The sequence below is a fragment of the Rhinatrema bivittatum genome, chromosome 16 (genome assembly GCF_901001135.1).
Source record: "Rhinatrema bivittatum chromosome 16, aRhiBiv1.1, whole genome shotgun sequence".
Lineage (NCBI taxonomy): Eukaryota > Metazoa > Chordata > Amphibia > Gymnophiona > Rhinatrematidae > Rhinatrema > Rhinatrema bivittatum.
The window spans coordinates 22,181,144-22,205,394 of record NC_042630.1 but is presented as its reverse complement, the minus strand read 5'-3'; the positions used below and the strand labels follow the sequence as shown (position 1 = coordinate 22,205,394).

The 24,251-nt window shown below is 49.0% G+C and overlaps 1 protein-coding gene across 7 annotated transcripts in view; it reads left to right on the top strand.

Annotated features, from left to right (window-relative positions):
• The window catches only part of ZCWPW1 (zinc finger CW-type and PWWP domain containing 1), a 251,709-nt gene that overhangs the window by 122,969 nt on the left and 104,489 nt on the right, over positions 1 to 24,251 (top strand). For all 7 annotated transcript variants that reach the window (XR_003853018.1, XM_029580560.1, XM_029580562.1 and 4 more), the window contains one exon: positions 8,057 to 8,132. Coding sequence is in view for 6 of the 7 variants with exons in the window: in XM_029580560.1 (XP_029436420.1) it covers positions 8,057 to 8,132 (76 nt within the window). In the remaining variant the exon portion in view is untranslated. The remainder of the gene's footprint in view (positions 1 to 8,056; positions 8,133 to 24,251) is intronic.

Sequence of the window (24,251 nt, the reverse complement as noted above, 5' to 3'; positions counted from 1 at the left end):
TTCTCACCTCCCAGGCTCTGCCGGATGCGGAGGCTCAACAGGCGGATAGATTGGAGGCCGTGGTCGCCTATGGGGCGGACGCCCTATATGATCTCCGGGTCCTGGCCCGATCAAAGGTGGCTGCGGTCTCGGCTCGTCGTCTCCTGTGGCGTCGTAACTGGTCGGCGGATGCCTCATCTAAGACCCGGCTGGGAGGATCTGGACCAAATCATCAAGTCCCTCAACGAGAATGCAGTCCATAGATTCCCAGAGGATCGGCCTCGTTCCACAAGATCCTTCAATTCCACCAGGAACCGGTTCCGTTCTCAGTGCCAGGCTTGGACTATGAGGCAGCAGCCTACCCGGGCTCCGTCATCTCGCTCGCATACCTGGAACTGGTCCTTTCGAGGGCGCAGGCCCGGCAAGGACGGACAGGGCCTGGGCACCTCCTCAAAATCTGCCCAATGATGCCAGGCCGACCCACGAGCCGATTCCCCGGGTAGGGGGTCGGATTGCTCTCTTCTACGAAGAGTGGGTCCAAATCACGTCGGATCAGCGGGTCTTGGATATTCTAAAACAAGGCTATGCCTTGGATTTTGTTCGCGAGCCCAGGGACAGGTTTCTCTTCTCTCCTTGTGGGTCCCTCCACAAGCGAAGGGCCGTTCGTCAGACCCTCGACCGCCTACTCTCGCTGGGGGCGATAGTACGCAGTGGGCAAAGTTTTTCTCTCACTCTCTGTTGGACAAGTGTGTGCCCTGGGTCTGAAATTATCTGCAGGTCCTCGGATCCATGACTTCCACTTTGGAGCTGGTTCCATGGGCCTTTGCTCATATGAGACATCTACAGTCAGCTTTGCTATCCCGGGATCCCATCTCGGAGCAGTTTCAGCTGCCTCTTCCTCTCACCGAATCGTCTCTCTGCAGCCTCTCTTGGTGGATCCTCTGGGACAAGTTGCGCTGGGGGTGGTAGACTTGGAAATTCCCACCTGGATAGTAGTAACTATGGGATGCCAGCTTTTTCGGGTGGGAAGCAGTCTGTCAGGACCGTTCGGTACAGGAACGGTGGAGGAGGCATCGTGGTCGATCATTAGGTTGGAGACCAGAACAGTGTGGATAGCTCTGCAGGCTCTCTTTCTGGTGAGGGGGAGGTCTGTGCGGATCTTGTCAGACAATGCAACAGCAGTAGCCTACATAAACCACCAAGGAGGCACCAAGAGCCGGATGGTAGCTTTGGAGGCCCGGAAGTTGATCTGCCGGGTGGAACTGCATCTGGAGCGGATCGCAGCCTCCCACATTGCAGGCATAGACAACGTTCAAGTGGATTTCCTCAACTGACACCAGCTGGCTCCCAGAGAGTGGGAGCTTTCAACGGAAGTCTTTCACCTTATATGCCGCAGGTGGAGCCAGTCTAGCATGGACTTAATGGCGACTTTCCGCAACGCCAAGGCCCCGAGTATCTTCAGTTGGTGTAAGGAGCGGAGGGGATGGACGCTATAGTCCTCCCTTGGCTGTCGGACGTTCTGCTATACATGGCCACTCATAGGCAAGGTGGTGTTCCATGAAGAGGTCCATTGAGGGGACGTAATTCTCGTAGCTCCGGAATGGCCGAGGTGGCCATGGTTTGCGGACCTGGTCATTCTAGCGGTGGACGGCCCTTTGCAGCTTCATTTCCTGCCAAATTCTCCTCCGTTTGTTTGGAAGGGACAGATGCGTTTGTCTAGTGGCCTGGCTTTTGAGAGGGCGCAGCTAAGAGATAAGAGTTATTCGGATGCAGTGATTGCTGCTCTCTTACAGTCCAGGAAAACCTCTACTTCCCTGGCATATATCAGGATGTGGGGTGTTTTCGAGTCTTGGTGTGTAGACCACATTGTGGATCCCATGCAGGCCTCCGTCGCTGATGTCTTGGCCTTTTTACAGGATGGTCTGGGTAAGGGTTTGACCTTTAATTCCCTACGAGTTCAGGTAGCAGCTCTGGGTTACTTTCATGGTAGAGTGTGTGGAGTACATTTGGTCGCGCATCCGGACATGGTACACTTACTTTTTGGGGGGGGGGGGGAAGCATGTACATCCTCCCATCCGTAATCCTTGTCATTCCGGAGCCTCAACCTGGTTTTGAGGCCCATGCGTGCATCACCGTTTGAGCCTTTGACGCTTGAAACACTAAAGGATCTTACTTTGAAAGTGATTTTTCTGGTGGCCACAACCTCAGCTCGGCGGGTGTCAGAGCTTCAGGCCTTATCCTGTAGGGGAACCTTTCTTGAGGATTATAGATACGGGAGTTTCCTTGAGAATGGTTCCCTCCTTTCTGCCTAAGGTAATATTAGCCTTTCATTTGAATCAGAGCTCTATTCCTTCCAGGGTCCGGATTCTTCCACTCTTTAGCCCAGAGATTTGCAAAGATTGGACGTGAGGCGAGCCCTGTTACGTTACTTGGAGATTACCAACAGTTTTCGACTGTCGGATCATCTTTTTGTGCTGTGGAGTGGCCCCTGGAGAGGGCATAAAGCTTCAAGGGCCACTGTTACTCGTTGGTTGAAGGAAGCTATCAGCTCTGGATACATTGTTAATGGTTGGGCTTCGTGCTCATTCTACCCGATCGCAGACGGCCTCTTGAGCTGAGTGTTAGCAGGTTTCGCAGCAAGAGATATGTAGGGTGGCTACTTTGGAAGTCTTTGCACACATTTGCCTAGCATTACCACCTGGATGTCCAGGCCCCAGAAACAGGGCTTTGGCGAGAGTGTGCTTTGAGCGGGACTCTCAGGGTCCCACGCAGTGTAGGGAAGCTTTGGTATTTCCCAGGAGTCTGGACTGATCCAGGTACGTACAGGGAAAGGAAAATTGGTTCTTACCTGCTAATTTTCTTTCCTGTAGTACCACGGATCAGACCAGAGACCACCCAGATTTCTGAACGGGGAATTGGTGAGTCCGCTTGACCAGTTACTTTTGTTTTTTCTCTGAAGAATCAGTACTTTTCAGATTTCGTTCCCACATAGGGTGGGCACAGTTGTTGAGTTTGCATGGTTTTTACTTCCCTCTGCTCGTTTGGGGGACAAAATTGTTTATAGTTACTGTTTTTGGCTAAGGTGTTTATTCATCTGGCTTGGGTACAGTTCAATACTGACGGACTGAAGGTGGCACCTCAGGATATAGAGCAGCTCGGTCAAAACTTCTCTGTCGCCATCTGCTGGAAGGGAAGCAAAACCCAGGAGTCTGGACTGATCCATGGTACTACAGGAATGAAAATTAGTAGGTAAGAACCTATTTTCCTTTTGCCCCTACCCTTTTTTTGTCTATGCAACTATCCATGCACAAATTTTGTGTGGATAAAGCTACTTGGATAAAGAGAGAATATTTTTAAAGAGGAAGATTTATTCAAGCAAAAGCCAATTTTACCTACAGCAATATTTTGAATATCTGTTTTACAGAGACTCGGAAGCAGAATAAAAGCAGATTAAAATATCATAGATACCCCTGCTCAGACTACTGGGTTTTGCCTCCCTTCCAGCAGATGGAGTCAGAGAAAGTATCACAGGCACTACCTCTTAACCTGGTGTGCCACCTGCAGCTCCTCAGTATTTCTCTGTCTCCAGCAGATGGAAGTGGTGCAAAACCTGCAGTTCTGTACATAACAAAAATAAAAAGAAGAAGAAAAAATATTAGGCTGAGAAGAGTGGAGTTTTCCCTCCAAGGGGGTTGTCGGGTCCTAGAAGGACCATTCTTCCTGGTTGTAGGGGTGGATGAGAGGAGTTGGGGACCCTAGATTGCTCTCTGGATTTCACCTGAGGTGATAGCTGGTGGTCCATTTCACTCTCCTCCAGGAGGATTGGGAGAGTATACCTGCCACTTTCCAGATAAGACTGTTCTTTTTTTGTCTATTTCTTATAAAGTTAAAAAAAAAAAAATCAGCTGCTAGAAGATTTTCAAAATCAGCGTGTGTATTTCTGTTGCTTCATTTTCCCCATCGCTGGTGGTAGTGGGGTCAGCTTTGGTTTAATTTCTTGGCAGCTGTTCCACTGCCTTCCTCTGGGCATCTGCCACGCAGTCTAAGCCATACCGAAGGGGTGCCAGTGCGTCGTGTGTGGGGACAGCTTCATACGCCTCTCTCATTCCGGCTGTGGTACCCGTTGCCTCTCTGGCAGAGGGCTCATCGGGAGGGGCTGCGGTGACAACTTTGAGGCAGCATGACTCCGTGGAGCCGAAAGCTGCATCGCGAGGGGCCAGCGATCCATTCCCGCTGAGTACGGGAACGGCAGCCATTTTGAATACATTTGCTGCTAAGGAGAAGGCTGCAGCGAGGGGAGGGGATCTCCCGCCTGAACTTTCTCCAGCCAAGTTCAGTTCCGAGGAGGCCCAGGGGGCCCGTGGGAAGCAGTCAGAGTAGGACATTGATCCTCTGGAAGAGGATTCTAATGGTGCCTCCATTTTTTCACCTGAGTTTGTGCTCTTGCTGTCCAAAGCCTTTTTAGCCCGCAAGGCCATGGAGCGGCCCCTTTCTAAGTGGAGGATGACAGATCCTCCTCCGAGGAAGAAGTCCAGGTTTTCAAGGGCTAGAGGGGTCTGGGACCACCAAGGAAGGTTCCTCAGAGGAGTCTGAATGGTGGTTGCCATCTGGGGATGGTTCTCCCGATCCTGATCTGTCTCGTGTGCCTCAAGATCCAGAAGGGAATGCAGGAAAGTCCCGACGATGGAAGGCAACAATCCTAAGGTGATTCACCTGTTTCAGACAGAGGAACTCTGCCCCTAATCCCACCAGTCCTGGCGGAATTAGGGATCTCGGTCCCACAGGAGCAGGCGGACTTGGAGGAAGTGGATGCTGTCATGGCTGGCTTGAGGGTCCAGCCAAGACTTTCCCATTTCACAAGTCGGTTAAGAAGCTGGTGGTCAATGAGTGGGATACTCAACGCACATTTAAGCTTATTCAATGCACAATGAAGCTCTGGAATTTGTTGCCAGAGGATGTGGTTAGTGCAGTTAGTGTAGCTGGGTTTAAAAAAGGTTTGGATAAGTTCTTGGAGGAGAAGACCATTAACTACTATTAATCAGGTTGACTTAGGGAATGGCCTCTGTTATTACTGGCATCAGTAGCATGGGATCTTCTTGGTATTTGGGTACTTGATTGTTCTTGTGGCTTGGTTTGGCCTCTGTTGGAAACAGGATGCTGGGCTTGATTGATCCTTGGTCTGACCCAGCATGGCAATTTCTTATGTTCTTATACTCCAGAGATTGGCCTTAAGGTTAGTAGGGCTATGGATAGGCTTTATCCTTTGCCTGAGGACACTTTGGAGCTTTTTAAGGATGCCGAAGGTGGATGGTTCGGTTTCAACAGTTACAAAGAAGACCACCATTCTGGTAGCTGGCGTGGCAGCTCTTAAGGATTTGCTGGAGAGAAAGCTCGAAGTGCATCTTAAGAAAATTTCTGAAGTGTCTGCCCTGGGCAACCGTGCAGCAGCTTTATATTCTGGGCTAGTTTGAGATGGGTGCAGCAGTTGCAGAGTGCCAGAGATATGTCACCCCAGGAGTCCAAACAGGTGGAGTGATTGGAGACTGCGGTGGATTACGGGACGGATGCTTTGTATGACCTCATTCGCACGTCTTCCAGGACCCTGATGTCTACGGTATCGGCCAGGAGGCTGCTTTGGTTAAGAAACTGGTCAGCAGATGTTTCGTCAAAGGCTCAGCTGGGAGTGTTACCTTTTAAGGGCAAGCTTCTGTTTGGGGGAAGACTTGGAACAGCTGATAAAACAGCTGGGAGATAACAAGGAGCACAAGCTATCTGAAGACAAGCCAAAGGGGTCCGAAGGTTTTCTCCCAGTATGCTTTCAGTTTCGAGGTCAAAGATGTTTCCATCAGACCAGGGCTGCAGGAGCTGGTCAAAGGCAGACTTTGGGGAGGTTGCAGTCCTGGGCCCAGCCATTTCGAGGGTGCAGAGTGGGCTAAGACGGCTCTGGTCAAGGCAGTGGCGGAGCTAAGCCTGCGCAATGAGGGGAGGCCGGCCCTCTCCTCAGTCCCTGTCATAGGAGATTGTTTGACTCATTTTTATGAGGAGTGGGTCAAAATCATGTCGGACCAGTGGGTTCTAAGCCTGATAGGTCAAAGGCTATGCTTTAGAACTTGCTCGGCCGCTCAGAAGCCTGTTTATGGTGTCTCCCTGCACCTTGGAAGAGAAGAAGCTGATCGTCCTGCAGACTATATAATGCCTGCTGAAGCTGGGGACCTGGACCTGGACGAGCAGGGGAAGGGGGCATTATTCCATTTATTTTGTGGTGCCAAAAAAGGAAGGAACCTTTCGTCTCATTCTGGATTTAAAGAAGGTGAATGTGGCTCTCAAGGTTTCCCATTTCCGTATGGAAACTCTGAGGTCCGTCATAGCAGCAGTAAGAAGTGGGGAGTTTTTGGCTTCCTTGGATCTGATGGAGGCGTATCTGAACATAGGCATTCTCCCAGATCATCAGACGTACCTCTGGTTTATGAACCTGGGGAGGCATTTTCAATTTTGCGCACTCCTGTTCAGGCTAGCAACAACTCCACGGACCTTCACCAAGGTAATGGTGGTGGTAGTGGCAGACCTCAGAAAGGGAGGGTGTGCTGGTCCACCTGTATCTAAATGACTGGCTTATCTGGGCGAAGTCGGAAGTCCTTTGCAGATGAGCTATGGAAGCAGTGGTGCAGCGCCTGACTTAGCTGGGATGGATAGTGAATCTGTCCAAGAGCCACCTCTCTCCTTCGCAGGTTCTGGAGTTCTTGGGCGTGCGTTTCAATACCTGAGTGAGGAAGGTCTTTCTCACGGAGGAGTGGATAGTCAAGCTTCAAGCTCAAGTTCGGAACCTGTTAGAGGCCCAAGTGCCCAGGGTCTGGGATTACTTGCAGGTCCTCAGTTCCATGGACTTATCCTTGGAGATGGTCCCATGGGTTTTTGCTCCTATGAGATCTCTACAGAGAGCTTTGCTATCCCGGTAGGGGAAGGTGCATGCAGCCGGTGGACCCGATTCTACCGGCGGCCAAAAATCAGAGAGAGAGGCCATGCAGCCGCCATTGGACCTCATCCCACAAGCGGCTGAGCACAGTAGGAGAGTAGCACTTTCTCTATGCTGATCTCACGATGCACAAGATCAGCATGGAGGAAGTGCTACTCCGCCAATTATTAATATCACGGGGCCTGCACAGAGGAGGAGGCAGCAGAACGGGCTTCAGTACCAGAAGCAGCGAAGAGTGATCGACTCCTCCTCAACAGCCACGCGGCGGCGGTGACAGCAGCAATGGGAATGAGAGAGTCTCAAAGGCTACCAGCAAAACAAAGAGAGGGGGCCTGCCTTACGTGTGTGTATGTGTATAAATGGGAGATTGTGTGTGAGAGAATGGGGGCCTACCTGTGTGTGTGTGTTTGTGTGAGATAGAGAATGGGGGCCTGCCTGGGTGTGTGTGTGTGTGTGAGAGAATGAGTACCTGCCTGGGGATGTATATGTATGAGAGAGAATGAATTCCTGCCTGGGGATGTGTGTGTGTGTGAGAGAGAATGAGTTCCTGCCTGGGGATGTGTATGTGTGAGTGTCTGTGTGTGTGCAAGAGAATGAGTGCCTGCCCTGGGGGTTGATGCGTGTGTGTGAGAGAGAATGGGTGCCTGCCTGGGGGTTGATCTGTGTGTGTGTGGTGTGAGAGAGAGAGAGAATGGGTGCCTGTCTTTGGGGTTGGTGTGTGAGAGAATGGATGCCTGCCCTGGGGGTTGGTCTGTGTGAGAGAGAATGGGTGCCTGTCTGGGTGTCAGTCTGTGTGTGTGTATGTGTGTGTGTATTTATATGTCAAAGTTTCTCACCAAACAATCAGATGTTGAACTGTTTGCCAAATGAGTGCCTTGGGTGGGGAGCCCAACAAATTGTATGGATGGAAGTGGGAGGTTCCGAGGCTCAAAAGGTTTGCTCACCTCTGGTATAGGGTATAGCTATTGCTAAGGATAAGATGTAACAACATAATGTGTACTTCTGTTATGTTTGGAAAATTATGGGAGAAAAGGCAAGTTGGAACTAAAAATACACCAAAAAAGAAAATGCTCAGAGATTAACAGTCAATATTTCCTTGTGCAGGTGGCCTGGGATGGTGGAATCAGACCCTGACATTGGAGATTATTTCCTGTTTACATCGCAGCTTGATCAGCTCCCTGTGAGTGAGCCTAGCACGTCTCCTTTCTACTGACTTATGCACTGTCATTTTACAAGGTTTGCGCTACAACTCCCTGCATGGTTTGTCGGGTTTGGGAAAAAGTCAGTGGCCAGTCTTCTGCCAGAGAGCAGATTGGGAGTCTACTGAAGCAGCACTTTCAGTCCCCAAGGAGAAGTCAAGATGAGAAATGCTGTATTAATGATACTTAGTGGTAGCACAATTTTGGAATTATCTCTTGAATGAGATGAATCCTGTGCTTTCAACTACAGAAATCAGCTGTAAAATTTGACCTGTGAGGAAGGGGATATGACATAAAATATACAATGACTCCCTAATTAGAGCCAGATGAGAAGTAGTTAGAACAGGAATGGAAGGAGTATCCCTAATGAGAGCTGGATGGAAAGGGGTAAGGAGAGAGGCCTTCCAGTGAGAGGTTCCCTGTTGAGAACTGGATGAGAAGGAATCTGGAGAGAGGTATGATCAGGGAGAATCCCAGATAAGAACTGCATGGTAAGGAATAAGGAGAGAGCCACCAGCAGTGTCTCAGCTCCACACTCTGTTACCAACTTATGCTCTTGGACCTGGGGATGGGTTCTTGCTGCAAGAATGGAGGAAAGGAGAGGCACATAGTCCTCTAAGTCACTGAACAGCCTGCCACAATACTGGAAACAACTCATATTTCCTGTACATACCTGGATCAGTCCAGACTCCTGGGTTCTGTCCATGCACCAGCAGATGGAGGCAGAAAAAGTTCTAACTGATTCGCCCCTTCCGTGAGGTGCACCTACAGTACGTCAGTATTTTTCTGCCTCCAGCAGATGCAAAACCTACAGTCAAGATTTTAGTCAGTTTTGAAAAACAGACAAAATAGATATTTTGTTCATAAAATTAATCTTTTTCTTTTAAGTATTTCTTATTTTACTTTACTTTAAAAAAAAAAAAAAAAAGGGAAGTTTTTTTCTTGAAACAGGGCAAGCGGGGACTAGCCTCCCAGGGAGTTGGCAGGTCCTGAGGGGACCATCCTCCCTGGTATTTGAGGCTTTTGGCTTTAGGGTTGAGAACCCTTGGCTTCAGTTTGCTGCAGATTTGGGGGTGATACCGGAGAGCTCAGTTCACTCACCCTGCGGAGCAGAGGACCCAGCTTCTTTCAGGTCGTATAAAAAAATAAAAAGTTATTTATAGCCCTTTTACTTTGCCGGTCAGACTCTCCTTTACCTCTTTAGCTGCTTTGGGCAGTTGGCAGGCTTTTTTCTTTCGCTTTCATTTTCTCCTCAGCCGGCTCATATTTTGGTTTTTTTTTCATAAATGCCGCGTGGTCTGGCCTGCCGTGCGTGTGGAGATGAGTGGGCTAGAGTCTCTCGTGACGGCCTATGCTTCTCCTGCCTCCCTGGGAGGAGGGGTCTTCAGGGGCAGCTGGGGGTGTTATTTCTTCATCGCTTCGTCGCTCTGTCAGACCAGGATGCCCGTGTTTTTCTGCTGCAGCCTCCTTCCCATTTCCTGCTTTATCTGAAGCTATTTCTGTCTCTGTTCAAGCTGCTCCTCTCTGCCTTAGACTGTATTGATGCTGCTGGTCATTTTTCCTTCTTAATAAGAAAAACATTTAACTGCTACTAATATTGCTGCCTTGGCAATCTACATTTAAAAGATAGGACTTGCCCTCTACATGGCACATGGAACATCAATCAAGACTGAATTTTTTTCCAAGCTGGCAGCAGAGGGGGGAGGGGTTTCTCCTCCTGCCCTTTCTCCACAGCAATTAGCCTCCCAGAGAGGTGATTGTTTTGCTAATTCAGTTGCTGCTGCCGAGGAGAGTCCTGAGAGGACTTCAGACTCCTCTTCTTCCGACTTTATTATGTTGTTACATAAAGCTTATAAGGCCAGAAAGTCCTCAAAAAAGAATTCTGAGGGGATTTCTTTTTCAGTACCATTGTCTCAAAAAGCAGCTTCTAAATGGAACAAATCCTCGCGGGGGATGGATGTTCCCAAGCTTAAATGCTCTCTTAGGACTCCAGTGTCTCAGCACTTACCTGTCACTTCTTCTGATACCTCAGAGTCAGACCAGGGGGACCCAAGTGACATTCCTCCTCAGGACCCTGATTCTGCTGCCGGTCAAGATCCCTTGCCCTCTCAGGGTCCTCATGTGGTCAAAGGCGATGATCCTAAGGTGGTCCGCCTCTTTAGGAAGGATGAGCTTCTTCCTCTCATTCCTGCGATTCTTGAGGAGTTGGGAATTGATTCCCCGCCAGAGGATTCTTGTATGGGTTCAATTGACCCTGTCATGGTTGGTCTTCGTGGTCCCACTCGGTCTTTTCATCTTTCAGTCACAGACTTATTATTTCGCGAATGGGACACCCCTGGTTTGGGATTAAAGGTTAGCAAGGCCATGGATAAGCTATATCCTCTGCCTGAGGATGCTTTGGACCTTTTGCGTGTTCCCAAGGTTGATGCAGCGGTCTCTGCTGTTTCCAAAAAGACTACAATCCCGGTTACCGGTACTACAGCTCTCAAAGATCTTCAGGATCAAAAGTTAGAGGTTCAATTTAAAAAGATTTTTGAAGTTTCGGCTCTTGGAGTCCAGCTGGTATGTGCAGTAGTTTTGCTTTAAGAGCAGGACTCCGCTGGGTTCAGCTCCTGCAGAATAATTCTTCTCTTTATGAGTCCGAGGCTATCAAGCTGGGCATTTGGAAGCCGCTGTTGCTTACAGTGCTGACACTCTTTATGATTTGTTACGTGCCTCAGCCAGATCAATGGTTTCGGCTGTCTCTGCCCGCAGACTTTTCTGGTTAAGACATTGGTCTACGGATGTCTCTTCAAAAGCTCAATTGGGATCTTTACCCTTTAAGGGTAAACTTCTTTTTGGGAAGGATCTTGAGGACTTGATTCATTCCTTAGGAGAAAATAAGGTACATCGTCTGCCTGAGGATAGGCCCAGGACAAGGGGATCGTTATCTTCAGATCCCATTTATGAGGAAACCGCAGGTTTTGCTCCTCCCGCTCTTCAGGTTCAGGCAACAGCCTGCTAGACAGCAATCTTGGCCTCAGTCCTTTCGAGGACATCATTATGGGAGACCTGGTCCCTCCCAGTCCTCTGGTGAAACGAAAACTTTTCAATGCGATGAGGCCGGTCCGTTCCTCTGTTCCGGTAGTAGGAAACAGATTGTCTCTCTGTTTCGAGGAGTGGGCCAAAATAACATTGGATCAATGGGTCCTTACAGTGATAAAACAAGGCTACGCCTTAGATTTTGTATGGCGCCCTCACAACCGTTTTCTCGTCTCCATGTTCTTACACTCAAAAGTGTCATGCGGTGCGGGACACCTTACATCGTCTAAGAGAGCTCGGGGCCATTTTGCCGGTACCTCCATTGGAGCGACGAAAGGGCCGTTACTCCATCTACTTTGTCGTACCCATTCTGGACCTAAAAAGAGTCAATCGATGTCTGAGAATCCCAAGGTTTCGCATGGAAACCTTAAGAGTGGTCCTGGCATCCGTTCACAAAAGCGAGTTCCTAGCTTCTTTGGACCTGACCGAAGCATATCTTCACATAAGAATTTGGTCCATCCATCAGAAGTTCCTGCAGTTCTCGATTCTGGGGGACCACTTTCAATTTTGCGCTCTTCCTTTCGGTCTTACCACGGCACCCAGGACTTTTACCAAAATAATGATTGTAGTAGCCACACAGTTCCGAAAAGAGGGATTCTTTGTTCATCCCTATCGCGACGAAGTTGGAACATCTCTGTCGCTTGACTGTGTCACGAGTTCTTCAGCTTCTGCAGTCATTGGGCTGGGTTGTCAACTTAGTACCATCCCAGTCCTTGGAGTTTCTGGGAGCCCTGTTCGACACCCGGCGTGGGAAAGTTTTTCTCACGCAACAATGGATCATCAAACTACAGTGTCAAATTCGGGTCTTGTTGTCCAAGTCTCCTCCCAAAGTCTGGCATTATCTACAGGTTCTAGGCTCCATGGTCTCCACTTTGGACTTAGTTCCGTGGGCATTTGCTCATTTGAGACCACTTCAGTCAGCATTACTCTCCCGCTGGAATCCGGTGTTGAAACAGTTCATCTTCCCCTTCCTCTTACAGACTCTGCTCGATCCAGTCTCGATTGGTGGCTCCTATCGCAGAATTTGCTTCGTGGAGTGGACCTAGAGGCTCCAGTTTGGACAGTAGTCACGAATGATGCCAGTCTGTCCGGCTGGGGGACAATTTGTGTTGACAGGTCTGTTCAGGGGCAATGGTCACCAGAGTAATCTCGTTGGTTGATCAGTCGTTTGGAGACCAGAGCGGTAAGACTAGCCTTACAGGCCTTTCTACCGCTTCTTCAGGGGAAGTCAGTCAGAATCCTTTCCGACAATGCGACGACAGTGGCTTATATCAACTGCCAAGGGGGAACCAAGAGCCAGTCAGTCGTGTTCGAGGCACAGCTGTTGATAGCATGGGAGGAACAACATCTCTTTCGCATTGCAGCATCTCACATCGCCGGGCTCGACAAAGTTCAAGCAGACTTTCTCAGTCGCCATCATCTAGATCCCGGGGAGTGGGAACTTTCCAAGCAGGCATTTCATCTCATATGCGAAAAGTGCTTCACGCCGAGCATGGACTTGATGGCAACGTTCCGAAACTCCAAGGCTCCACGCTTCTTCAGTCAACGTCGAGAGCCAGGGGCAGAAGGAGTCGATTCCTTGGTTTTTCCCTGGCCAATGAGCATTCTGCTTTGTGTTTCCTCCTTGGCCTCTCATCGGCAAAATTCTTCGGCGCATAGAATCTCATCCCTCAGAGGTGATTCTGGTAGCTCCAGAATGGCTGAGACATCCTTGGTTTGCAGACCTTGTCAACTTACAGAGGACGGGCCGCTTCGCTTTCGGAACCTTCCGAATCTTCTCTGCCAAGGTCCCGTTTGTTTGGAAGAGGTAGATCGCTTCTCTCTAGCGGCATGGCTTTTGAAAGGCGGCGCTTGAAAGATAAGGGTTATTCTGATGCGGTGATCACTACTCTTCTCAGGTCAAGAAAAACCTCTACTTCCCTGGCTTATGTAAGGGTTTGGGGAGTTTTCGAATCCCGGTATGAGGAGAATCAGGTGATTTCTACTCGGGCTTTGATTCCTGACATTTTGTCTTTTTTGCAGGCTGGTCTGGCTAAGGGCTTATCTTGCAGCTCTCTCAGGGTACAGGTGGCAGCTCTAGGTTGCTTCCATGGGAAGATAAAAGCCGTTACCCTGGCATCCCATCCTGATGTGGCTTGTTTTCTTCCGGGGGGGCAAAACACTTGCGTCCTCCTTTCAAAAATCCTTGCCCTTCATGGAGTTTAAATTTGGTTCTTAAAGCTCTTTGTGCTATGCCCTTTGAGCCTCTAAAGAGGGCTACTCTTAAAGACCTTACCTTAAAGGTGATTTTTCTGGTGGCTATTTCTTCGGCCCGTAGGATTTCTGAGCTTCAGGCTTTATCTTGTAGAGAACCATTTTTAAGAATTACAGATTCTGGAGTTTCTTTGAGGACTGTTCCGTCCTTTCTTCCAAAGGTGGTTTCTTCTTTTCAATTGAATCAGTCGATTGATCTGCCATCTTTTCCTGATTCACAGCCTTCGGATCCTCAGTCTAGAGATTTGAGAAAGCCAGATGTGCGGTGCTCTCTATTGCGTTATCTCAAGGTCACTAACAGTTTCCGCATGTCGGACCATCTTTTTGTGCTCTGGAGCGGTCCTAAGAGAGGGCACAAAGCATCTAGGGCTACTATAGCCCGATGGCTAAAAGAAGCTATCGGTTCGGCATACTTGCTTCATGGTCAGTCGCTTCCGTCTGGTCTTCGTGCTCACTCTACTCGGTCTCAAGCAACTTCCTGGGTGGAGTGTCAGCAAGTATCTCCGCATGAGATTTCTAGGGCGGCGACTTGGAAGTCTTTACATACTTTTGCTAGACATTATCACCTGGATGTTCAGGCTCCAGGATCTGGGGGTTTCGGTGATGCTGTGATCCGAGCGGGACTCTGTGTCCCACCCTAGGTAAAGGAGCTCTGGTACATCCCAGGAGTCTGGTCTGATCCAGGTACGTACAGGGAAAGGAAAATTTGTTCTTACCTGCTAATTTTCGTTCCTGTAGTACCACAGATCAGTCCAGAGTCCCGCCCATTTCAGTTTGAAGATAAAGGAGAGTCCGCTTGTTCTTGTTATTTACTTTGCAGATATGTATTTTCACATAATATGTTTGTTATATGTTGTTAGGTACTCTGCTGCCGTTTGGGTCAGTGAGTCTGGTTCTTATGGAATGTTCTCTCAGTTTATGGCAGTTAGCTATTTAGTTGGGTTTTTTAGTTCTGCTTTGTTACATTTAAATACTGACGTACTGTAGGTGCACCTCATGGAAGGGGGCGGAGTCAGATGAAACTTTTTCTGCCTCCATCTGCTGGTGAGTGGACAGAACCCAGGAGTCTGGACTGATCTGTGGTACTACAGGAACGAAAATTAGCAGGTAAGAACAAATTTTCCTTTCCCTGTACGTACCCGGATCAGTCCAGACTGGGTTATGCCTCCCTTCCAGCAGATGGAGACAGAGAAAAACTTGAAGGGCATCCTCTCTTAACCTGGTATGCCACCTGCATCCCTTCAGTATTTATCTGTCTCCAGCAGATGGAGGTGGTGCAGACCCTGCAGTCTTGACCTGATTTTAGTGTTGAGACTATTTCCCTTTAAAAAAAAAAAAAAGTTATTGCAATTGACAACTAATCAAGCTTTTACAAAAAAAAAAAGAAAAAGTCAGCAGACAACAGGACTTAGAAAAAAATAAAAAAGCCTCCTAGGGTGTTCTAGCGAGCCAGTCCGCCCTGGTAGAAAGCTCAGGAGCTGGGGTAGGTTACCCCACGGGACTCCTGGAAGGTAAGGCTCAGGGGAAGATACTGGTGGTCCAGTCTCTCTTCTCCCTTTGCTGCCCCAAGCCGATTGAAAAAAAAAACAAAACCCAAAAGAGAAACTGCCATTAATTTTTCTGTCTTCTGGCCGTGCGATTCAAGTAGGGGCACATTTTTTTTTTCACTAACCACGCTTCCTTCGGTCTCCTGCCATTTCTTTTTTCTGCCGCGATTTTACAGCTCCTCCTTCGCTGCCACGATGCCATGGCCATCTTGCTGCACTGCCTGTGGGGAGTCTGTTGCTGTCTGACGCTCGACCGGCTCCTGGACTTAGTGGCCATCCTTCCGGTGCCCCCAACGGAACAAGGGTTAGGCCACTTTTCCATCTACTTCATGGTCCCCAAAAAGGAAGACTACTTCCGTCCAATGCTGGATCTCAAGATGGTCAACAGGGCCCTCAGGATCCCTCATTTCAGGATGGAGACATTACGTTCTGTAATAGCGGCGGTACACTGCGGAGAATTCCTAGCCTCCTTGGACTTGATGGAGGTTTATCTTCACATCCCCATCCTCAAGGACCATCAACGCTTCCTTCGCTTCAAAATCCTTGGTCAACATTTTCAATTTCAAGCCCTACCCTTTGGCCTAGCGACCGCTCCCCGCACCGTCACCAAGGTCGTAGTGGTGATGGCAGCAGCCCTACGGAGGGAGGGGATTCTAGTCTACCCCTACCTGGACAACTGGCTCATTCGGGCGAAGTCCCTGGACCTTTGCCAGCGGGCAGTCGACAGAGTCTTGCATCTTCTTCACTTTGCCAAGAGCAGCCTTACTCCCACTCAGACGCTTGACTTCTTAGGAGCAAGGTTCGATACCAATTTGGGCAAAGTCTTTTTGCATCAACACCGTGTTTGGTCGCTTATCTTTCAGGTACAGTGTTTCCGTTGCCTTTCACTCCCCACAGCATGGGACTATCTCCAGGTCCTGGGCTCGATGGCTTCAACTATAGATTTGGTTCCTTGGGCTTTTGCGTATGTGCGTCCTTTGCAGAGAGCGTTACTCTCCCGCTGGAAGCCAGTGTCTCAGGAGTTCAAGCACTCCTTCTGCTGCTGGAAGTTGCCAAGGACAGCCTGAGCTGGTGGCTCAGACTGGATCACTTGCTGCAGAGCGTGGACTTAGAGACCCCACAGTGGGTGACCGTCACCATGGATGCCAGCCTCTCCGGATGGGGAGCTCTGTGTCAAACGCAGTCGGCACAGGGACGATGGACGTCAGTGCAAGTGACATGGCTGATCAATCGTCTAGAAACCAGAGCGGTTCGTCTCGCATTGAAGCGTTTCTTCCCCCCGGTTCATCACTGAGCCGTAAGGATACTCTCCGACAATGCCACTACCGTATCGTACATCAACCGTCAAGGAGGAACGAAGAGCCGCCACGTCTCTCGGGAGATGGACAAGTTAATGTCATGGGCGGAACTCCACCTCACCTGCCTGGCGGCGTCTCACATAGCAGGAGTGGACAATGTCCAAGCGGATTTCTTAAGCCGTCATCACATAGATCCCGGAGAGTGGGAACTCTCCGAGAAAGCAGTGGCTCTCCTCTTCGCTCAGTGGGGGACTCCCCATCTGGATCTGATGGCCACTCAAAGGAACGCGAAGGCTCCGCGCTTCTTCAGTCGCAGAAGGGAACACGGCGCAGAAGGAGTGGATGCCCTAGTCCTCCCATGGCCGCGAAACATCCTACTTTATGTGTTTCTGCCATGGCCCCTGATGTGAAAGGTGCTTCGAAGAATAGAGATTCACCAAGGTCCGGTAATTCTAATGGTACCAAATGGCCACAAAGACCATGGTTTGCAGACCTAGGTCAACCTTGCTGTGGACGGACCTCTTCGCCTGGGGCATCTTCCCAACCTTCTACGTCAGAATCCAGTATATTTCAACCGGGCAGATCGCTTCTGTCTTGCGACCTGACTTTTGAGAGGCGCAGGTTGAGGAGACGGGGCTACCTGGAGGATGTTATTTCGACCCTCCTCAAGGCTAGGAAGACTTCCACTTCCATCTCCTATGTGCAAGTGTGGAAAGTCTTTGAGGCCTGATGTGAATCCACAGGTGTTTCTCCACGTCGTGCTTCAGTAGTCAGATACTGTCCTTCTTACAGCAAGGCCTGGAGAAGGGGTTGGCTTACAATTCCCTGAGGGTTCAGGTGGCAGCCCTTGGTTCCCTCGTCCGTCACCTGGATGGAGCTCTGCTTTCGTCACATCCTGACATAGTCCGGTTTCTAAAGGGAGTAAAGCATGTGAAGCCGCCGGTGCACACCCTGTGCCCCTCTTGGAACCTGAACTTGGTTCTTCTGATTCTAGGCGGCCCTCCTTTCAAGCCGCTGAGAAGAGCTACCCTCAAGGACCTCACTCTAAAGACAGTTTTCCTGGTGTCCATTTGTTCTGCCCACTGGATTTCGGAGCTTCAAGCTTTGTCGTGCAGGGAGCCTTACCTCCGTTTCACAGATTCGGGAGTATCCTTGAGCACAGTACCATCTTTCCTGCCAAAGGTGGTCTCGGCCTTTCATTTGAATCAATAGGTGGAACTCCCATCCTTTCCTGACGAGGATCCCAGAGAACTCAGATGAATCGATGTCAAGCGCGTACTCATTTGATATCTGGAGGTTACTAATGAATTCCGCCTATCGGACTATCTGTTTGTCTTGTGGAGCGGACCCAAAAGGGGGAACAAGACTTCTAAAACCACAATTGCTCGCTGGTTAAAGGAAGCAATCTCTTCAGCATACGTTGGTGCTGGTCGGCCACCTCCAGAGGATATCAAAGCTCATTCGCTCCATGCTCAAGCAGCTTCCTGGACAGAAAGCCAGGCAGTCTCGCCGCAGGAGATATGCAGAGCAGCTACCTGGAAATCGTTGCACACCTTTGCACGTCACTATTGTTTAAATCTCCAATCACTGGGTTTTGGCTCCTTTGGCGCTCAGTTCATTCGAGCAGGGCTATCCGGGGCCCACCCTACGTAGGGAAGCTTTGGTACATCCCACTGCTGGACTGATCCGGGTACGTACAGGGAAAAGAAAATTATTCCTTACCTGCTAATTTTCGTTCCTGTAGTACCTCCGATCAGTCCAGATGCCCACTCTAAGAGTAGATATGGGTCTTGGGATCGTCTACACAATTCTTCTGATTATCAGCTCGATTGATTTACCAGTATGAGGACTGTTCGTGTATTACCAATGGTTCCGTTTGCAAGTTTGTTCTCACTACAATTTCAACTCAAAACATTCTTGTACATAGTTACAGTTTGAGGTTGGTTTACTTGCTCCATCCAATGGTTTCTTCTTGCTTTGATATACTTAATACTGAAGGGATGCAGAGGGCGCTCTAGGCTATAACAGGGCACCCTTCAAGCTTTTCTCTGACTCCATCTGCTGGAAGGGAGACACATCCCACTGTCTAGACTGATCCGTGGTAATACAGGAACGAAAATTAGCAGGTAAGGAATAATTTTCTTTTCGTCAGGCTAGACCACAAACCACAGGGCAGAGACAGCCGGCGCTAAGGATGCAGTTCTGGAATTCTTACTTTCAAGGGCGCAGAACAACCCGCGACACAAGCGCGACCACGACCCTTGCTCTAAGTCTTCCCAATGAGATAAGGCCGGCCCATCCCTCGCTACCTCGAGTGAGGGGATGTTTGTCCCAGTTCTACGAGGCATGGGTCAGAATTACTTTTGATCAGTGGGTTCTAAGCATGATAGAACAGGGCTACGCTTTGGAATTTGCTCGGCCACTCCAATACTTCTTCATGACTTCCTTCTCACGGTGCAAGAACCAAGGTTCAGGTCATACAGCAGACCCTCGACTGGCTCCTAGCTCTCGGCGATACAGCCGGTTCCCCAAGTGGAATGGAGAACCGGGCGTTACTCCATTTATTTCGTGGTCCTGAAGAAGGAGGGATCCTTTCGGCCTATTCTGGACCTAAAGAAGGGGAACAAGGCAAGATATCACATTTCCGCATAGAGAACCTACGATCCATGATAGCTGCGGTTCGCAAGGGCAAATTCCTGGCGTCCCTGGATCTGATGGAAGCATATTTACACATACCCATTTGCAAGGATCATCACAAATTCCTTCGCTTTATGATACTTCTGTAATGGTTAACGGTGTTTGGATCCTTGAACACTGTGGCAGCTGACCACGCCCACGGGGGGCAGTCCCGTGAGGGACCACAGTGTCAGGCTAGACCGGACAGACAAACACAGATTTGAATCTTTTATTAAACAGTGTGAATGACCACCAGAGGTGGCAGTAGTGAGTAGTGGTTGTAGAGCCCGGCTGGGCACGTCTCACACAGAACGCTGGAACAGCGGATCCTCTGCAAGGCAGTGCTGTAGCGGAAAGAGACTGAGAGTTATGAGCACACAATAAGATTAACATTCAGAGTCCCTATGTAGAAATAGGAGAAGCTCCGAGACAGGGAGAGCAGGCCCTCGAGGAGCGAGTATCTGATCCCTTAGAGCAGAGACTCGGTAGCGTTGTACTCACTTAGCAGTAACAGAGATTCCACTAGACGAGAGGTCTGGCACCGGAGCAGAGAGCATGCCCTCGAGCAAGTACCTGATTCCAGTGTAGCAGTACTGTGGAGAGAGATGGTTTCTGTATTCACTGATGGTAAGTTTTGCCACGTCTTCTTACATCCAGAATAGCTTCAACCTTATATTCAAGGTCTTCTTCTGTGGTAATATAAGTTGGTTCTGGAGACTTGGATGAGAATTCACTGAAGACTTGGATGAGAATTCACTGAGCTTGAGTGGTTTCAAAAGTGAAATGTGGAATGTGTTGTGGATTTTCAATCCAGGTGGTAGCTTCAGACTGTATGTAATGTTGCCAAGACATCAGAGAATTGGAAACGGTCCAACGTTGCCTGGAGCAAATCGAGTAGAAGGTAACTTAGTCTCAAATGCTTAGTTGACAGCCAGACTTTGTCACCAGGTCGAAATACAGACGCTTTAGAATGATGAGCGTCGTATGATTTCTTTGCTCGTTCACCCACTTTGATTAGCATGTCTTTACTCTGAATCCATAATTGATGGATATCATCAGCCGTGGATTGAGCTGCTGGGGACGACACAGAGAGTCGGTGGAAGTGGCGGTGAAGGTAGTCGTCCGTAAACCACTTCGAATGGGGTTGATCCAGTGGATGACACTGGATGTGAGTTAATGGCGAATTCTGCCCAAGGCAACAGTTCGGCCCAGTTATTCTGATGGCAACTCACATAGGCACGAATGAACTGTTTTAGGGTCCTATTCATCCTTTCAGTTTGGCCATTAGATTGAGGATGATAGGCAGACGTATAGTTTGCTGTAAACCGAGGTGATGTGCTGCACGTGTCGCGGTATATAAAAAAAAATCACTAAATAAATAAATAGCTTGCACAAAGCCTTCCAGAATTTTGCCGTGAATTGAGATTCTCTGTCAGAAACAATGTGCTTCGGTAGGCCATGTAGGTGAAAGATGTGTGCAATGAAGAGCGTAGCAAGCTCCAAGGCTGAGGGTAAGCCAGGCAGCGCCACGAAATGGGCCATCTTACTGAAACGGACAACCGTCACCCAGATAGCATTCATTCCTCCAGAAAGAGGCAGATCAACTATAAAGTCTGTAGCGATGTCAGTCCATGGCTCCTCCGGAACAGGCAGCAGTTGCAGCAATCCCCAAGGCTGACCAGAAGTAGGCTTATGTTTAGCACAGTTGGAGCATGACGCTACATAGGAGTACGTATCTTCCTTGATTGTAGGCCACCAATAGTGCTTCAGTAATTTCAACAGGGTACGGCGTTGACCAGGATGGCCAGCCAGCTTGGAATCGTGAGTCCAGTGTAGTAGTTTCTTTCTGAGGTTTTTGGGTACAATCGTTTTACCGGCAGGCACAAAATGGGTAGCCGCCAAGATGACTTTCTTCGGGTCGATGATATGCTGAGGTTCTTCAGGAACATCCTCAGAGAGGAAAGAGCGAGACAGGGCATCTGCTCTGGTATTCTTGTCTCCGGGACGGTATTTGAGCACGAAGTCAAAGCAATTAAAAAAACAAGGACTATCTGACTTGTCTGTGGTTAAGACGTTGCGCATGATGGAGATACTCTAGATTCTTGTGGTCCAAGAATACAGTAATTTGATGTTGGGTGCCTTCGAGCCAAAGCCGCCATTCCTCGAATGCCATCTTAATAGCCAGGAGCTTTTTATCTCCGATCCCATAGTTCTTCTCTGCAGGAGAAAAGCGCCGCGAGAAAAAGGAGCAGGGATGTAAGGCTTTAGAATCTCCAGTTTGGCTCAACACGGCCCCTACTCCAACATCTGAAGCGTCAACCCCCACGAAGAAGGGTCTTTTGGGGTCTGGGTGACGCAGACATGGCTCAGTTGAAAAGGCAGTCTTTAATTTCTCAAACGTGGAAATGGCCTCCGCAGACCACTTTGAAGCATTAGCTCCTTTCCGTGTCATAGCAGTTAAGAGCACTGTCAAAGAAGAAAAGTTCTTTATGAAGCTTCTATAGTAGTTTGTAAACCCCAAAAATCACCTCAGGGCCTTCAGACTGGTAGGTTGAGACCAATTCTTGATACTCTCTAATTTTTGGGGATCCATCTGGAAGCCTTGTTTCGATACGATATAGCCAAGAAAAGGCACAGATTCTTTGTGAAACTCGCATTTCGACAATTTGGTGTAGAGGCGGTGTTCTCGAAGTCTCTGTAATACTTGTTTGACATCTGCTAGATGAGTAGACATTTCTTGTGAAAAGATCAAGATATCATCTAGGTAGACAATGACACATTTGTACAGAAGGTCCCGCAGAATGTTATTCATCATGTTCTGAAACATGGCAGGGGCGTTGCACAGGCCGAAGGGCATCACCAAATATTCGAAATGGCCGTCTCGAGTGTTGAAAGCTGGTTTCCACTCGTCGCCTTCACGAATGCGAACCAAGTTATAGGCTCCCTTCAGGTCAAGTTTTGAGAATATCTTGGCTCTTTGATGTCAATTGAAAAGATCCAAGATCAGAGGTAAGGGGTATCGGTCTTTAATCGTGATCTTGTTCAGACTTCGATAGTCGATACAAGGACGCAGTGTCTAATGAAACCTTTTTGCAAATTTTCCTCAATGTACTCAGACATGGCTTTGTTCCCTACCACCGACAATGGGTAGACACGTCCCTTAGGAGGTTCAGCATTAGGTTTCAGTCTTATGGCGCAGTCATAAGTTCTATGTGGCGGAAGGATGTCAGCAGCTTCTTTGGAGAAAACATCATGAAATGATGCATACTGAGGCGGCAGTCCTGGCATCACTGGAGTTGTAGCCATACAGAGAATAGGAGTGACCTCCTTAATGCATTTGCCATGGCATTCTGGGCCCCAACGGGAGAGTTCCAACGTGGCCCAATTAAATTGCAGCATATGCAGCTGCAACCAGGGTAACCCCAGAATGATAGGGTGCATGGCCTTCTCCAAAACAAAGAAGGAAATTAATTCAGTATGGAGAGCTCCGGTGCGGAGGAATACCGGTTCGGTACAACAGGTAACAGCACCTGGTAAGGGCTCCCCGTGTATAGATGATAAGAGTAGTGGAGTCTTCTTAGTGGTGAGGGGAATCCTCAAATGTTCCACTAGATGTTGAAGAATAAAATTACCTCCTGCCCCAGAATCCACCAGGGCAAGAGTCTGAAATTCCAGAGGTCCGCAGATCCGAGAGAGAGAGAGAGAGCGAGAGCAGAGGAGAGGGCGTCGTGAGGCCTAAGAAGAGTCCTCCCGCAGGACGTAGGCCCATCCATTTCCCAGACATATCGGGCATGTTTGGACTGCATGTCCAGCTTGTCCACAGTACATGCACAATCCATTCCTCCTCCGAAGTCTTCTCTCTTTGGATGTCAGGTGACTGCTACCAAATTGCCTCGGTTCTTCCCCACTGGCAACAGGAGTCAAAGGAACCATCCTGAGTGCAGGTTTAGCACAAACCTCCTCCTGAATAGGTCCTTTACAAGGCTTGAGTTCTTGCACCTTATCACGAAGCCGGTGATCAATCCTAGTAGCTAAGGCCACTAGCTCATCCAGCAAGTGAGGTGTTTCACGATCAGCCAGCTCGTCCTTCAAGCGGGAATCCAAACCTTTGAAGAAGAGAATTTTCAGGCATCTAGGGTCCCAATGTAATTCAGCCGCAAGAGTCTTGAACTCTATAACGAAATCAGCCAGGGGTCGGTTGCCTTGCTTCAGGTCCACCAATGTAGAACCAGCGACAGTATACCGGACAGGATCATCAAAAAATGGATTTAAACAAGTCCATCAATCTGTCAATATCCTGAAGTATGGGGCTTTGCGTTCCCACAGCGCGGAAGCCCAAGTCAAAGCCCTTCCATCCAGGTAGGATAGAATATAAGTAGTCTTGGCGTAGGCTGTGGGAAATGAGTGGGTTGTAATGCAAAATGCATATAACACTGGTTTAAGAAGCCTCTAGTTCTCTGAATCTCCCCAGAAAAACGGACTGGAGCAGTAAGAGGCACAATAGTCTTAATAATTCAGGGAACTGACCTTCATTACTGGATGCAGAACCTTGATTCCTCTGTGTGTGCAGCTGATGAAATGCAGTAGTTAGATTCTCCAATGCGTCTTGTTGTTCAGCAACGCACCAGACCAGGCCTGGAATGGCCTGCAAGGCGATGAGCTGAGCCGGATCCATGGAGTTAGCAATCTGTTATGGTTAATGGTGTTTGGGTGGAACCTTGAACACTGTGGCAGCTGACCAAGCCCACGGGGGGCAGTCCCGTGAGGGAACACGGTGTCAGGCTAGACTCCGGACAGACAAACACAGATTTGAATCTTTTATTAAACAGTGTGAATGACTACCAGAGGTGGCAGTAGTGAGTAGTGGTTGTAGAGCCCGGCTGGACGCGTCTCACACAAAACGCTGGAACAGCAGATCCTCTGTAAGGCAGTGCTGTAGTGGGAAGAGACTGAGAGTTATGAGCTCACAATAAGATTAACATTCAGAGTCCCAATGTAGAAATAGGAGAAGCTCCGAGACAGGGAGAGCAGGCCCTCGAGGAGCGAGTACCTGATCCCTTAGAGCAGAGAGACTCGGTAGCGTTGTACTCACTTAGCAGTAACAGAGATTCCACTAGACAAGAGGTCTGGCACCGGAGCAGAGAGCAGGCCCTCGAGGAGCGAGTACCTGATTCCAGTAAAGCAGTACTGTGGAGAGAGATGATTTCTGTACTCACTGATGATAACTAAGTTAGTTCTTCCAAGT